Source organism: Calliopsis andreniformis, chromosome 3 (genome assembly GCF_051401765.1).
Source record: "Calliopsis andreniformis isolate RMS-2024a chromosome 3, iyCalAndr_principal, whole genome shotgun sequence".
NCBI classification, from domain to species: Eukaryota; Metazoa; Arthropoda; class Insecta; order Hymenoptera; family Andrenidae; genus Calliopsis; species Calliopsis andreniformis.
The window spans coordinates 14,443,943-14,461,712 of record NC_135064.1 but is presented as its reverse complement, the minus strand read 5'-3'; the positions used below and the strand labels follow the sequence as shown (position 1 = coordinate 14,461,712).

The following is a 17,770-nucleotide window of genomic DNA, read 5'->3' as shown; positions in this document are numbered from 1 at the left end:
TCTCGTCGGTACCAGCGTCAGGAGCACTTTCGTCAGAGACCGCCTCGGTGACAACGAGACGAAGGAAACTTTTGTTCGATGGTCCCAGGTGTCCCACCCCCTACCCTCCATCGCTCGATGTTTCTTTCCTACGTCGTTTTCTCGTTTACGACTCCAGTTGCGATGATCGTAACCTTCTTTATCCGCGTCAAGCCTCACAACGTGAAGCTACGAAATCAGTCTTGATGAGGATGAATTACGAACAGTGCAGTTCGCTATTGAGTTGAGTCTCAATTCTGAGCAAAGTTGGAAGCTATTTAAACGATGAAGATGTATAACCTGATTTCTTGAATTTGATAAATTATTCTTCAATCTATAATTGGTCTATGAAATTTGTATTTGTAAGGATATCTAGCTCGATAGCTTCTCTCAACTGTCATAGAAATTAGTAAATATATAAATTCTTGCTTTAAATTATTATTAGATGCCTTTTCTATGTCACAACTTTACAGTTCATGCCTGCTTTTTAAAATGAAGACCTTGCAGGTTACTCCACGTTAACAAGACCTAATTTAGCGCCAGCCAAGAATTACTTCCGGTGACAAAGCAAACCCAGATTTCGAGCCAGCACGAAACGTGACGTTACGACCGCTTTTTCGAGGACATCGGGAAGCATAGTCAAGGTGAGATGTATTTCAACTGCAGAAGCATTTAGGTGTTACGCTTGGGGCGATTCTGAGCACCAGAAACTGAGTGCTGGAACAATTATAAGCACCGCCGGAAGTCAACGGTCTCCGCCACCCCGCATCCCGTTTCGCCCTACTCGCATGCTTCCCTTCGTCCTTCCGTTCGTTCGTCGCTCTCTCTTTCTCACCCTGTTGGAACGCGGTCTTCCACCCCTTTTACGCCCCCCACACTCTATACCATCATGCCCACGGGGTATTTTGTCACCACCGTAATTATATTTCTCCCTTCAACCGATTCTTCGGGCGCCAGCCAGGAGAAAATATCAATACTGCCGTTAAACGACAGGACGAATCGTGAGCCAGTGCTGTGGCAAACGATGCCGAAGATAGGGTTAGACTAATCCTGATCGAGTTAAGGTTAAAAGTATCGTGGAAACGTATATCATGTTGAAAATTTGATGCAAAGGGTATTCCAGTAAAATAGTGCAGTGTACAGGGTGCTTTTGAATAACAAATACAAGCGAGCAGGAGGTGATTCCTTATGATAAAGTAAGAAAAATATAAAAATATGATAAAAATATAAAAATAACAAATTAAGAAAAATATTAGTTTTCGAGGTACTCAAGTTTGAAGATTTACTCTATATTATACGCAGTTATAGCTAAAATTCGATTCACCCAGTGACTTATAATGTGTACCGTGTTTGTGAACAATGTTTTACAACTATTGGTATGATATCTTTGGTTCATCGTAAACACTCAGTTTTCGTTATTTTTCCACGATGATGATTTACGTGAATGAGGAATACATTGACATGATCCGAGTTTGTTCGTATCTATTACTTCTACTTGCAGCGAACCAAGTACCTCTCTTACACCTGTGCCATCTCGTTGACGACTTCTGACCCATACCTGTCCCATGAACACGAGTAATACCTTAATGCACAGATACGTGTTGCACCTGTTTTGCGTCTGTATAAGAATCACCCTACTCCATTGAAGCTTCTATTTAAAGACTAAATGGACCAATTTTCGCATAATTCCGGTCAGCGCGAGACAACAATTGAAATGCTTACGTTTTCGACGGTAGGACTGGGTAGTGCCCACTGCACAGTGGATGTTGCAGTTGCAGCGCTGGCTGGACGTCTTTTGTTCACGAAATCGACCGGTAGACTATAGTCGTCGCATAGGGAGACCTGCAACCAGAACAACAATAGAATAGTTTGCGTTCTTGTACTCCTTTTTGTTAATATTATAAATATTATAACAGAAATCTCATTGATGAAAGTTATTTCGTTAAAACATCGATGAACTTGAAACTAATATTCAACTCTCATCGAATCTACAAACGGTACATACAATTCGACCAATATTTATCCAACATAAATAAATGAACCTGAAACACTGTATAACGCACACGTGCGCGGAAATTATATCCGTCTGAAGCGATTAAGAGCCTAATCCTTCAGCTGAAATTCAAACGCTCGCCATATGGCGTGCGAGAAAATCCTCCTAGCCTATTTATTAATCGCATTCACCGAACGTCTGCAAGAGTTCGACCCGCACAGTGAGCCAGCCGACTAAACACACAATTCAGACAGGTTAGCTTTCACTCGGTGTCCCGAGATAAAATAAAACGAGCCAGGTCATTAAAAGACCGTTCACGAATTAAACCGGATAATCGTTCCATCATGTTTCCACGTACGCAGGAAGCCCCTCGTTCGCCGCGACTTCCCTTTACTGGGAAAAAAAATTACCCGGCACGGCGTTAATCCCCGACAGGGCTGCTCACCTCCCAAGGCACCCCCGCATACTTCGACTCGCAAAATCTCCGATGGAGACCGTAAAAACGAAAATCACGGATATAAAGAATGGCCGAATGTCGGATGAAGAACAACGAGGGGGTGGATGGTGGTGAGCCTGCACGGAGGCAACGGCGGTGCTGAGTAGCGCGAGGATGCCTGCCACTCGACAAATCGCAGGGTAAGCACCCCAACCCCTCGATCCCCCACCCTAAGTCCCAATCGCCGACGACTGGACCGGCTCATCAGCGATATTTACTGTCTGCCTGGAGAATCGATCTATTGATGGTCGCATCCACTCCACCCTTGTCTTCCACCCCTGTCCCCCTGAGCCCCCTGCTCTCGACGACGACAGTGTACCCGCAGTCAGAGAGCAGCCACGGCCCACCACCTACGTCTGTGCATGCATATAAATCGAGACAATCGCGGATCCCCGGGGGCGGCTTATCGCGCTGGAGTTGAGCCGCGGAGGGGTGACCGAAGCGAGCGCCCCAGGGAGGCCAGGCCACCCAACCTATCGAGAGGGAAGGGGTTCGTTCACGAGTCGAGTCCCTACATGCAAATGGTCCGCATTTATTGTAAGCAAAGAGTGCCGTATGAATATGTGAAGTGGGAAATGAAACAAAACAAAAAGAGGAGAGGAGAGCATGGGACTCGAGGGTGGTCGGAATGGCGAGAGGCGTAAGACCAGGCGGAGATTGAGCGAAAACGGAAATGGCCGGGACAAGCCGATACATCCACGCGTTTTCGCGTCACGCTTGGGGATGGGGAGGTACTAGCAGGAAAAAACGAAAGAGCAGTGTCGGTCTCGTGAAGAACGTTTATAGAAGTGGATGGCTGGCAGTATATCGAAAATAAGGTTGGGCGAAGAGTTTTGGATCTACTGGTTGCTGAGGTGATGTGGACGAATGTAGTGATGTGTTCTTGCATGGAGTTATGGCTAAGTTTTTTTTAGACAGAGTTCAATTGTGGAAGATTCTTAAAAAGAGTATTTTTGATATGAAATCTCTTTCTATATTAAAGAAAGTCATATTACTCTATATTGTCTGATATACGATCATATTATATTATCTTAGAATTACGTGATCTCCCAATAACAATTTGAAAAATAATTTCAATATCCTTGCTTAGTTCCAACATAATATTTAAAATAAATATCTGAAATATTTCTAAATAAAATTACCGATCCTAATATTCGACTTCAAAGACACCCTGCGCATCCTTTACAAAGCTAGAAGTGGATGTTAAGTGTCATAACATTTCCTAATCTTGGTCGGATTCAAGTAGAATATCCATTGCTCAGGGGCGTAGAAATACGTCCCTTTCTGCTAAGTAGAGGAAGCCAAATGCAAACTAGGCCGACTGGCCATCGCACCAGGACGGGGAATGGAATCTAGAGAAACCGCGAAATAGCCTGCAGCTAAAGGGTAGCGTTTCACTATTTCGAATTATAGCCATCTGGGGAAACGGCTCTGTCGTAAAATACGTCTTGCTGGCTGCCCCCTCTGCAACACTCGCAACGACCAGCAAATATACTTCTCTCGTTCGTATATTTTATATTCATAGTTGATTCTCCAAGTTGGTTCTCCAAGAACTAAATTTGATTCGTCTTATCGACTCGACCCTATCGATAAATCTTCATTCTTTTATATTTATTCGGCTCAATTTACCTTTATTATTTACCCCGACGCGCTTCATTCTTATCAAGAACGATAATAAATCATCGCCTCTTCAGTGTTTGACCCACACTTAATAGATTCTTTTCACGCCGTCCCAACGCCCTCGAGAGTGATTTGCTTTTCCATAAATCTCCGGGTGCAGCATAAATTTTCCAACCGTCTAGTGTCCGAGCGAGACAGGGAAAGGTTGAGAGTTCACGAGAGACGACGTTTATGAAGCGCTCGCGTTACTCCATGCTTCCCTGCCGAAATAATAGGAAACCCTTTCCCAAGAATTATTCAGAGGCAAAGAGCTGCCGGAAAAATCGCGGTCGGGAATGAAAATTATTACAGGAGCGAGACTAACGAGTGTTAACCTTTAGGGAAGGGCCGTTTTCATCAGAATCACCCCTTGTGTATTTAAAAGTTGTAAAAGCTGAATTAATCCTTCAGTAAATTCAAACGAAACAGTACTCGAGTGTACGTTAAAACTTGGAAGAAAATATTTTTCTACTTAAATCGAGATTATACAAAGCATACTCTCAAATGCATTAAATAAACAGTACCTTACTTAGAGAAATAATCTCTTGTAGACATTTATATCGAACATACTGTACAGTTAATTTTGCTCATTTCAAATCATAGAAAGAATGAAGTAGCTGGCACGGACGCGAGGGTAGAATCAGCACCCCCTATAATCTCCCGTCGAACCCTCCTCGATCGCGGACGAAGGAAGCACGACGTGCGTTCTGATTACGAAAAGGCATTCCGCGCGGCCGAGATTAAGCGGGAATATTTAGCAAATGTTTCACATAAATCAAAGCGGCGCAATATGTTCCAAGTTCGAAGCGGAGGCTATGTAAATTCATGGTAATATCGCTGGCCACCCCGTGGAGAGCGAAGAGTTTCGATTCGCGGCGAAGGGGAGTAGGCTGAAGAGGGAGTTAAATGAACGGAAGCTGAAGAGAGAAGAGCGAGGGAAGAGGCACGCGTTCAAGAACGAAAAGTTGCGAAATGATCGAGAAGAAACGCCGAAAGGTGTGTCGAACCTTCGAAAATAGAAAATGAGATTGGTCGAAAGAGACAGGTGATAGAATTAATGAAAAGGAGACAGTGTTAGGTGGAAGTGAAGATAGAGAAAGATGGTGAAGAGGGTGGACACAGAGAGTCAGACAGAGAAACACAGAGCAAAGCCCAAAGAGGGTAGCGAGCGCGTATTTCATGAACCCCTAAAGCAGCCCTAAGCATTGCTGCAACCGCCACAATCCCATTCATTCTCTTTATGGGCTCCCAAGTATTCGGGAGCGGGCTTGAATAAATCGGAAATTTGCCCCGGGGAAACGGGCCGCAGTCCCCTTTCTCGCGATTTACCTACGACTTTCGAACTGGTCATTCGCGTTTACCACCCTCCATTCCTGTGACTTGTTATTCTGTTTCATATCTGCGTAATGGTTGTTCGTATCAGTAGTACAAGTGGTGCAGTAGTTACACACGGATTTAATCAAACGTTTATCATCTATGTTTTAAAAGTAATAAAACTACTACAAAATTAAATCTAAAGAAAAATAATTAACCTAGAAGGCATAACTATTCGATAATTAATTTATTTACATAAAGAAAAGAGAATGTATGTCTCGTTTCATTGACCAACTTAGTAAGAATGAAGAGAGACCTACTTAACAAGAGATCGAATCTCAAAGATCAGTGCTCTCGATAATCCATATTTCGCATTAATCTTTTTTAAGCATTAATAAAACAGCAAGTCATCAAAAGATATGTTTCTGTATGTTCAATAATGGGCACGCTTATCCTATTCAAAGTGGTACCTGGCAACAGTTCGAGCACTAAATATTGTAAGTGAAGTTGCAATGACTCGCAAAAGCTCTACCTTTTAACCTACTTTTAATGGTTCACCTATTGGAACGTTTCTGACCATATTAAATTTTGAACCCACGCCACGTAGATTTCAACGATGTTTGAACTCAGTATAGAAGTAACATTAAAATTATGAGAACATCGAACACAGGCTGCACGTGATACTTTGGAATATTGGCATTTTAGCATAAATTGGGTAGAATAGTTTGCTAGTTAAGGGTCCAGTTTCCTAAAATTATACAAAGCAGTTGAGTAGATGAATCCATTCCCCTATGTTACTATGCAAAGAACGCGTACCATGAAATGCTCGGAGCTATTTTAGTTGAACACAGCTTCACAAACAAGAGAAGTTATAAAATGCTCTGTTAAACGTTTCATATTTCTCGGACGAAGTATAATTCTGTTATTCTTTGACAATAGTAAAATATGGTAAAATAAAGATTAGAGCAGAGTGTATTATAATTAATCGTCTTTACAAGACATTATTATAAATAGAATTAAATAAAAGTACAAAAATGAAATTGCATGTTAATACACATTAATGCGTGTAATTTAATTTTCTATATTGTGATACCATCAACGTGTGTAGGCACATGTATTGTAGAGGCTTAATGAATAGCTTTTTGTAATGTATTTGTAAACTGGAGTAAATTCGGAAGTAGCTGAATCACGCAAACAGATCGATCGCGATGACACAATTAACCCCTAACTTGGAAGGGTTGAAACTTGAATAGCTAAGGGCCCTGATGCTGATGCCTGCACGGAATCCCTAAACGCTCGTTAGTAAACTGTAAATCTAGCATCTCACAGGCTAATTTGCATCTGAATCGGGACGCGTAAACTACGCTACAAGAAAGAATCTGATCGGAATTTACAATTTTCTTAGTAGGATTAAACTTGCTTATCCAATCTCTGACAATTTAATTAAGAATTGCAATTTTTCTGTTCCAAGGGAATCCATATCTACTGTATCAAATTTCTTACACTCGAATAGTTCTAAACTTTTTCCTACAAAAGTTTCCTTTCTGAGAAGGTGAATGGAAAAATCTGTTTCTCTGCTAGACTCAAGGGATTCATTATAGACTACTACTAAACTTCTAATAGATTTATCGATACGAATAAACCAAAAAATAAGGAGGAAAGAGAAACGAAACCCTTACTAATCATGATCGATGACGAGTGAAAGACCTCGAATTCAAGGTTCTCCGCAAGGACCTTCATCTTCTGCACGCAGATATATGGTGCTCTGTCGAGTAACAGGGTAAACGCGTTAAAGTTTTACGAGACGAAAGGCCAGACCTGGACACGAGACCGAACTTACTCGAAGCTATTCAACATCGTTTTCAAGGTGTACGTAGACGATGGACCCAACGATTAATTCGGTCTTTTAAGAGGACTCCCTCAGCCGAGTCTTCCCTTCTTCCGTCGTTTTTCTTCGTTTGTTACATTATATTAGTTAGTCTCATGGGAACGTATTCACTTATTTCTTAACATGACAAATGATTCAATTGAATCACCAAGATGACGAAGCGCAGACTATAGAGCTGCTTAAGAGAAAGACAGAATGCAAAATATTAATTCAAAAAGAGAATTTTCGCGAAGCAAAAGCTTCACAGTTTGTTCATATCTAAAATTCTTTCAAGTTAGGCACTTGTAATCTAGAAAACGTATGCTACACTCTAGTAATTCCTAATTCTAAGCGCACAGTGAATAAAGCACTAAGTTAATCGACATGAAACGGATCGACTGAGTATCGTCGAGGTAAAAATGCCATCGGATGTCGATATAAGGGCGAGGGGAACGAAGAAAAAGAAAGTCGAGAAATTCCGTGATTTCACGATTTAGAGGACACGATTGGGAGGTCCCTTCGTCTTCATTTAAACGAATCCGCGTGTCCCTCAGCCCTTCCCCATGTCCTTTGGTCCTTCCAATTGGACAGAAATGTGCCACATCGAAGGACCACAGGCCTTTTTGTCGTGTCTCCGATCCCCCGTAGGGTCACGAAGGGTCGCGGCTGGACTCTTCAAAGAGAGGCGAAACTCGCCTCAAAGTCGACGTTGAGAGAGACTCCCGGTCGCTCTGTACAGAACCAATGGAAACGAGTCTATGCAATAAGAAGGTGGACTAGGGGTTGTCACAACGGTCTCTAATCGGCCCGCTATCTCTAGCCTTAGCTGGCTTTCTTGCCTTCCTTTGCCCATCTCCTTGGTCGCGTCTGCCCATCCACAACTCCCGACAAAGGTTCTTTAACGAGTTCCCCTGCCCTCGCCAAGAGATGAAAGAACGCTCTTGAATATTACGATCCTATTTAATCACCCGCAATTTCACCCATTGTCAGGTGGTAAAATGGGGCTCGCGGGGTGAAATATCGCGCCTACTTCTCAATGCTTTATTGCTTTAATTAATTCATCTGGATACGACATACAGTCTCTAGACCTCGGTCCCTAATTATTCAGGATAGTAAAGAAGGAAACATGAAAATATTACCATAATAAGCGGTAACTTTTTCAGGAAACACAGAACAGCGACAAAATGTTGCTCGTTTTTGCCTCAGTGAGACTACTTACACTTTGATCCCTCTACATTTATAAAAAGACCACTCTCATATCGAAATAAATGAACTATCTTTTCCAATGCGTCCGACCAAAAACAAGAATTATCCCTTAATGCAAGTGTCGTGTACTTTTCCCCATGTTCCGTCCGTTTTTTCTTGCCCTGTTCATTCTCCTCTCCACACCTTTGCCCTTCGAGAGCCAAACTTTCACTCTTCGAAGCCGCTTGGACTACCAACCTCGCCGACTGCCACGTCTCCGAGGGGATGAAGAGCCACCCCCGCGTCGAAAGGACCTCCGCCGCAGTGCTCAATTATACGGAACGTTGGTACAAGAAGAGGAACCCTAAGATCTCGAAACTTCGACACCCTGCGAGATCCTTTGCGTGTCAGTCGACAGGAAGACGGTCATCCAACTCCAGGTGGACGAATTATGGACGGTCGTTAAAGTTCGAATTGTGAGGAACGCTCGAGCGCTTCGCGAACCCCCTCTGGAGCATCCCTCTAGGTAAAAGTTTAAACGCTCCAACAGATGAAATACGCGAATTCTCTGCTATGAATGCATACGACGCGCGAGATTGCTCTCGACGTCTAGCTAGGGGGGAAATAATTAACTTTTTTTCAGCGATAAAGTTACAGAAGTGGGCGAATATGAATATCGAGGAAGTGTGTTTGCCAAGTGCTGCAGCTGGCAGCGTGAAAGTACTACTAATTCTGTGGAAATTTAATAGTAAAACTCGCTGGTGGTAAAAGTGTGAGTTTTGCAGCAGGCGATTTTGTAAGCTTTGTTCTAGCAACACAATTTGTAGATTGAGAAATTAATTAATCAATTATTGATACCTATTAGTTTAATATGACATAAAAAGGAGTACTCCTCCTAAAAAAAGTAGATACTCTTTGCCGTTTTGAAAAATTAAAACATTTGAAATATTGTAGATTTGAAAGTATAGAAGTTTCTGAAACTTCAAATTTTTAGAAAAATTAAGGTACACAGAACAGTTGGAAACATAAATATTTTATGAGGTACTGAGCTACACATACCCTCAAAAGAAGATATTTACCTAATTGGAGTACACTTGGAGACTTCTCTTTCTGAGAAAAAGGTAAAAGTAACTAGGCTTATTTGCTTTTCATAATCTCCCCACAGGGATTACTGAAAGAAGAGCTAAAGTTTACAACCTACTCTTCGAAAAAACAAATTTCAGTATCGACGTTCTTTATTATTCAAGTGTGCTAATAACCTTTCAACAGGAAAATTCAACGCCTGGCAAAAAGCAGGAATTATCGCAAATGCTTGAATTATCTCGCGATAATCTCAGAAGCCCGCAGCAACGGGACGCTAGCCGCGAGAAAGGGTTGAACCATGTGGTTGCAACCCCCGCAGGTATCCGTGTATGCGCACCACCCACACAGACTCCCCTGACCCCTCAACTACGCGCGTAGATACTCGTAGAAACGGCGTGATTGTTCCGCCGGTTTCTCTATTGGGATAAACGTCGACCCCTCCTTATCACCCCTTATCCTATGACGGAGAGGGTCCTTCCACAGTCGCGGGAACGGAACCCCATCGCCCGAGGGGTTGCTAATTGATTTTAGAAGTTCCTCCTTCGGGCCATCCCCCGTCCCGTCTCGTCGTTCCACCTTCGAGGCTGTTTTCGGGAAAGACAGCGAGACGCTTCCCGCCGTCGTTCTATAAGAGTCCTGTTTCTAAGTCGTCTTACGTGCTCCCTGAGAACCGACAGCATCCTCGACCACCCTTGTTTCTCGTTAAACGGAGCTCAACAGGGACTACCTCTTTATCCGGGGAAATCGAAGTTCTCCCGTCGCGATAACGAGACGTCGCACTGTTTGCCTCGTGAAACATCACTTTTGTATTCCTTCAATGTCCGATGCAGCGCGTTGTCTGAGGATCGATCGACAATTAAGGGCGAAAATGTGTCGAGAGCATTGTTACTGCAAATTACGAGCTGTGTTTAAAAATATTTCGAAAGAAAACCGCTTGGGAAGCGACAAGAGAGAACCGAGTGAAGTCAGCTTTGAGAAGGTCAAATGGCACTCTGTAACGAGTCTTCATTTTACGTAAAAAGTTGGGGATGTAGGTTGCAATACAAGGTCATAGATCTTCTGCCACAGAGGTGCTTTGAAGACTACTTTTGAATATCGTTAGTTAATGGTAAAGAAGCTAAGCTAGTACGTAGCGATAAAAGAATAAAGTGAGTCCATAAAAAAGTTGCCAGATCTCGAACTTAAAAGTCAATCAACGTTAGCTAATAACAATTACCGAAATTCTACTGAAAGAGGAAGTTCCCTCACAAAATGATGGACTATTACTGTGATAGAACATTGTACCAGAACACTCAGATAATAGAGCATTCAGATAAAAAGTTCAAAAATGACGGTGCTCCCATAAAGCACTCATCAAGATAAAGACATCGACGTGGTTCTTCCGAGCGGCGAAAGTCGTAGACAAGTGGGCGCGATCAAAGAAGAAGCAGAGCAAGGAGCATTGGCTACTACAGACACGGGTTTAACGACGCAATCAAGCAGATCGTAGGAAAGGCACGATACTTAAAGAGCAGACACGGCCTGCTCGCGGTGATAACAAGACGCGAGACCTTGAGGGCATCTCGACTGGGCGGAACCACTCGGTGAACTTGCAGCAGCAAAAAGTGAAAGAGAGTTCGCTTGCTGCTCGTAATCACCGGCACTGCAACAATGCAACCCCCGAGGCTCGAGTTCTTTTCCCTGTCCCAACCCCTGGTCCCACTGTCGACACCCTGCTGTCGTTCCGCTGTCTTCTTCGCTGTCGCGGCGAGCGGAGAGCCAGCATTCATATCCTCCTTTCTGATAGCGTTCCTACGCGAAACGGTCGAACAGCCGAACGAGCAGCGTACAATAAGCATCCGGTTTATTAAAATCCACCCTCCTGGGACTTGCCTGCCGCTCGTCACGATCAGCTGCGAACCACCTCGACTACTATAGCTGCATCGAGTTTTCGACTCGTCTTTGGTAGACGATAACCTTCACAGGACACGCAACGGATGGAACTGACAATGGGTTTGGAAAACGCTGCACGTGGCTTTGATAACGGTCCTAGTGTATTCGAGCGTGCATCGGTGGAAAAAGACGGTTGAAGCGGCAAAACCAATAGGTTTGCAGGGAATTGTGAAGGCAATACGAAGAGTGATTGGTTTTCGGGCAGGTCGACGCTCTCGCAGAATTAATATTGCTCGAATGGATGGAACGGAAGCTTTCCAATTGGATTACTTTATTGCTATGTATTGCCACGTCGATGTGTCAGATTTTAGGCACTTAGAACCTGTAAAGTATCATGTTTCAAAGAATTTCGAACATCTCAGGAATTTTAGAAAGATCTAACTATAGCTGTTTTTATAATTTGATTAACTTGCTGTAGACATATGATACAAGATTTTGTGAAACGAATCCAATGGTAACTAAGGGAGGCCTCCCAAATCAACACAAGGATCCTATCAGCATCACAAAATCGTTCCACCCCATAGACCCCATAACCAACATCCATCCCATTCAAACGGATCGTCTTTCCCAATATCAAACATTTCAACATCAAAGGACACATTACCTACTAAACAACCCACACGCACACCACTAGCAACACGCTTTCTCTCCACTCTGATTTTCCTATTTTATCTCCCGTCCTTCAACAGAGATCTCACCTATACTATATCAATGACAGCCATGACGTTTAACATAACCTTTACTAGTAAAGCAGCGAAAATCAGTGCGAAAAAAAGGCTACCCTTATCTCCAGGCGTCTCGGTTAGACAAGCTCGCTACGCTAAATCGTCCATTAACGCGCACCGAGCCCTCGAAAATATTCTTTGGCAGGGAAACAAAAAAGGAGGAGGACAGAGGAAACCGAGAAAAAAAAGAGGGTGGCTTGCGATCCGACTGCCGGCGAGATATTACGTAAGGGTGAATGGGCGAGGGAAGGAACGTCGGAGTACCTTTGTCACCACTTAAAAAGAACGGTCCCAACCCCTGGAACGTCGTGGAACGGAGTCGGCGACTTCTGCGAGGTCGTGTGAGACGCAGGTGGCCCGCTCGCGTTATCGTCCGTTCGCAGTTCGTCGAACACGGGGGACGAGCAACCCTTCTCGCTTGCTTACGGTTAGGCGGAATCCGCTTTAGATGGAAACACGAAATCGCGTCCAAGGAAGCCAAATGTCGTTAATAACTCGCGGTACATTTAATGCCCCTTCGCTTTGAGTGGCGTTGCGCAACGCTGGAATGACGAAGAGGGTGCCGATTGTTAATTGCCCCTCGACCCTTTGGCTGAATCCAGTGTGAATGATTCTGGAGCAAGGATTGACATGTTTGCTGACTGTGTGCTGCTGGAAAACTGGTTGTCAGGGATTTTCAACAATTTCTGATGGATCATATATGATTGACTCTTTTAGGAATGCTGGTGATTGAGTTTTGCACTACTTGTAGGTATTTTGTAATTGTCGTACACTAGAAAAGTAAATGCCAAGAGAGTGCTATTCAGAAAACTAATGCTTGTATTGTTAACCAAATGAGAAAGCTTCGCAAACCACGACCATCCTTTCAAAATAATTACACATTTTCTACCCGGGATTGTTACCATCAGAAACACGCCTACACATTTCCCAGCATTAGTTTCCAGTTACCCAAGATTTATACTCTACCATTACCGCGGTGCAGCGTAAATTCAACTCATCCAGAATCGCAAAGAGCACTCACACCAAGGGTCACGCATATAGAAACCATGGTCTTCGTAAATTTCACGTGGGAAGGGAGAAGAAAGAAAGAAATATCGGGCGAAAGTCAGAAAAGAGGGAAACCGACCCTTCAGTAGCGGATACGTTGTAAATCCTGACGTTACATCATTAATGCGGCTGGCTCGTTAATTAATTCGTCAGTGTTGTGGCGTGACTCGATGCACTGTGCGCGGGGTGGTTAAAGAGGCCGAGCGATTTGCTTTTCCCAACGACACGCGTGTATTTACTACTACGATACGATCTAATTACCGAATGACACGTCCAGAATCCGCCGCGTCGGTTTACCGAAAATCATTCGACATACCCTGCCACTCGCAGTGCGCTCCTGTCGAGGGGCAGCCACGACTATTGAATTTTCGTTACGTCTCATCGATACTTTCCCTGTGTATCGATTCCTAGTTGGAAACTAACGTAAACCTTCGTAATAACGCAATCAGCGCGATGAAATCCACCTCTAGAGGAATGTATAGAGCGTATTTTACTTCTATGATTTTTCCAATCAGCTTTGACTCTGACTAATTAACCCATTTACATGAACAATCGGAAGATTCATCAGGTTATGACCTATACACTCGATGTGGAATAATTCGTAAAAGTTGAATTATTTATACAGAGCGAGTTACGTCATCTAGTTTGGGTTTGTCTTCTCGCGTGAATAATGATAGAAGAAAATAATAAAGAAAACAGTTGAGAAGAATAATATTAAATGTCTTTGTATGTATAACTTCAATTCTTCTCTCAAATGCAGCGATGCAGAAGTACGCTGCGAAGTGCAAATGCAAATGCGCTGTACTTTGTCTTGCTACGTCAAACGGTCTACTTCTTTTTATAGAATCTGATTCTTCAGAACAATTCCTGCATAAAAGTACAATTGCGTATATCTTTTCTAAGCTTAAATTGATGTTATTCCTCTTACAAATTTCTAGAATTTTTTTTTATTTCTCTTTCTGACACGAGTTAGGTAAAAAAGAAATTAATGTGAATATATGCTCCTATAGTTTTAAACACGTATATCTTGTGCATAAATGTTTAATAGCGAGAACTGTTCGAATTCAGGAAGGAAGATTATTCGCAAAGCTCACGAAGCGCTCAACCAGAAAACGTTCTCAAATCCATGGGATTAAGGTGATATTTTCCACCCAGCCTGTTGTATGTACAAGGCCAATTTGGGATCTGTTAGTATGATGAATACTCACAACCAACGAGGAATACATAGCTACGAAAAAATTACAGGACTTCTGTAAGGATTATGCATAAACGAGTGCTATTTTTTAGCCCGTGGAAGGAGGAAATACCCGAAGCAGCTGCGAGTGACACGTTATTGCATTCCTCCTACAAAAGTGTATCTCACTCTCGTCACATTTCACAACTCAACATCTACCTTAAAAAGCTACATTTGCTTTTACATTCTTTAGTAACAAAATGAGATATGCAGACAAATTATTAAGAACTCATTTTAGAAACCATCAAAATTATAATTGTCTATAAATGAGCCTCCTAAAATACAGATTAATCAAGCCTAGTCTTTGCATTTTTGTCAATTTTAGAGGGAAAGTTGTACAATAGATATGAAAATGAAAAATTCTCTCTACTTTTTATTTCACAAAATATTAGATGATTAAACTTCCCTTGACCAAAAGGTATGATACCAAGAAATCTAAACAATGTCTGAAGTATAAAATTTCTAAAGAATCCATGATTACATTTTGAGATCATGATTGTGATACAAAGGTACGCACATTCTATCTATAATTCATTCCCTAGAAAAGAATCGACTCTGTTCACCGCAGACCAACCGAGTCCATCCCTGATCACCGTCCACCACGAAATTAATCAATGGCTTTACACGGTGGCAATTCTAATGGACCCATCAAACTGTTCCTCTTTTGACTCATTAACTTTCATATACACGCTCGTTGGATACAGACCGTCGGCGGGGGAAGAGGCGGAGTGTTCGGCTCGACGAGAGGCTCCCTGATGAAACGGAATCTCATCAAAATGGACGTGAATGCGTCGGGCATTGATTTCCACGTCCCCAGACTCTTGGTACGCCTCGTAGTGCTTGTTACCCGGGGCTTTTCCAGGATCGGCGCGTATCACGCGCGCATACGTGCATAATTAACGAGACGTGCCACGCGGCTCGAACGATAAATTTTGACGTAGGAACCCGCAGCGACAACGATCACGGCTAACGACGGATCATCCCCGACGCGTGGAATTTTTCGAATACGGCCGCAACATGAACTGCCTAACACTGGGGCTGCGGTGAACCGCAACGCCATAGAGTTCGACGTTTCTCTGTTCGACGAGACCTTGGTCGAACACTCTGACATCTTCTTCATGTTCACGTCATACTATTCGATCGGTGTCGTCTTTCTTCACCTCGGAAATGTACATCCCCACCCTATTCGAAAAGTTTTGTTTCTACCTTCTGATGTCACCAGACAGCAGGTTTCATACTATTCCTGATAAAACCTGAATTGATGGGGTTAAAAATAAATTCTAATTCCTAGTTCTTTAAACTCCCTGTGACATAATGTTTCTTGGCTGTTTCGTTGTTTTGTAATACATGGATGCTTACATATATGTAGTATATATGTGATTGATATAATAGGGAAAAGGCAACTTTGAAACTGAAAGTTATCCCAAGGAGACTGGAATTTATCTGTCTAGGTTTCTGCGTAGCACGCTATTAAGTATTAGTCATTCGTTTACGTAACACTAGATGACGCATCAAGTGGTAAGACACTGTTTCTATATTTTGTTTTTTTAGTAATAGAATTGAGTAAAATTAAATTGTTTTCAAGTGTTACAATGCACTACTTAAGGATCAATTTCACGAAAAAGATTCAAGAAAATTTCCTTTCTTCCTTCCCTGGTATTTCTCAGGTCTGAACTTATTTACTTCCAATTTTAGCCAGTAGGTAGGTATAAACGTAGTCAGACGCACTCAGTATCTAACGAAACCTCCTCTTGTAATGGAGGAATTAGCGCAAAAGACTGCGAAGGCGGCTGCCAACAGATTAAACTGTACAAAGCTGATTTTGATGAAAGGCTACTTCCGACCATTTCACCCCACTTTTACTGAGGGTGGCTTCCACGCATTTTATGGGAACACGTCATGGCTTGGATGGGAGAGTTGATGAAATCATAATTGAAGCAGGTGAATTGCAGTGGAAATGTAGCGACGATTTGGTGAAAGAAGGTAAAGAAGTTATAAAATTTTAAAAACGGTTTTTTAGGGAAATGATTTCACTCTAGAATGTGAATCAAAAGGAATTACACTCTCTTGAATGAGGTATAAATCTAAGCTATGAATGACAAAATGTATCATAAAATACCTTTTATACTCGATTCTTATCTAGAATATTTCCATAAATAAGCTACCACCCTCCCTTGCAAATACTGACGAAAGATATGAACCATGCGAACAGGCGCAAAAAAATCACACTACATGAAAACTTAAAACGATGACTTGAAACTTTCCAAAGCAATTTGGCTACCTTCCAACATAACCCTGATAAATTTATTTATCAAGAAAGACTATTTATCACGCCCGTGGTGAACGCTACATTCCATCCCACGAGTTCATTACTTTAAAGTGTTAGGAACTTTCCTTCGGCAACTGACTTCGTCGTCTCCAACGAAGGAAAGAGACGTCAGGGAGTAGAAATTTCTAGGTAAAAATGTAAATAGCGCATTGTCGAGCTCCCCTTTGCGACTACAGGATTGTCCAGTTGGAGCAAAATACCGTCTGCCAACAGTAAAACGAGGAAAAGTTTAATCGTTCCGCGGGGCATGACGTCAGAGATAAGAAGCACGAGGAAAGCTCGAACTGAAGATGCTCGTAAACGCTTCGTGTTTGCCTCGCACGAAAACGAACGGGGGAGGATATCTCCACGTCGCATCGAATCTTTGACTTTCAGGATATTACTTCCGCGTTTGCCTTCTCTGTTTGAGAAAGCTTCTTCCGGTTGCTCTTCGGCTTACTGAAAATCGCGTTACAACTTCAAACGTAGGGGACGTACAGAAAGATAGCCTCCCTGTGAACAAATATATCAAATTCTACCTACTTTTCTATGTAAGTACATAGATGATACAATTTTGGGACTTTTAAATTGCCATATTAGTAAATAATAGAAAAGTTTCAAGATCCTCAGCTTCAATCTCTTGTATAATGCTGAGAAAAGTATAATAAAAAAATACTGAAATACGACACTTATTTACGTAAATTTTCAAATATTCAATGTATCAGCTCCGTACCCCAGAGCCAGGCTGACCTTAGTCCATGCCCTTTAAAATTAAGTTTTTCAGAGGATTTTATTACTTTCCTTTCATTTTATTAGAATAATAGGAATTTTCTTAAATTACATTACGAATAAAGGAAATTTAATAATATAAACTGCTTTAAGCACTATATAACTGAGTAATAGGTGATC

The 17,770-nt window shown here is 42.3% G+C and overlaps 1 protein-coding gene across 1 annotated transcript in view; it reads right to left on the bottom strand.

Annotated features, from left to right (window-relative positions):
- Positions 1-17,770, bottom strand: part of Hwt (SH2 domain-containing adapter heavyweight) — a 180,880-nt gene that overhangs the window by 42,588 nt on the left and 120,522 nt on the right. The window contains exon 3 of the mRNA XM_076393224.1: positions 1,741-1,860. Coding sequence (XP_076249339.1) covers positions 1,741-1,860 — 120 coding nt within the window. The remainder of the gene's footprint in view (positions 1-1,740; positions 1,861-17,770) is intronic.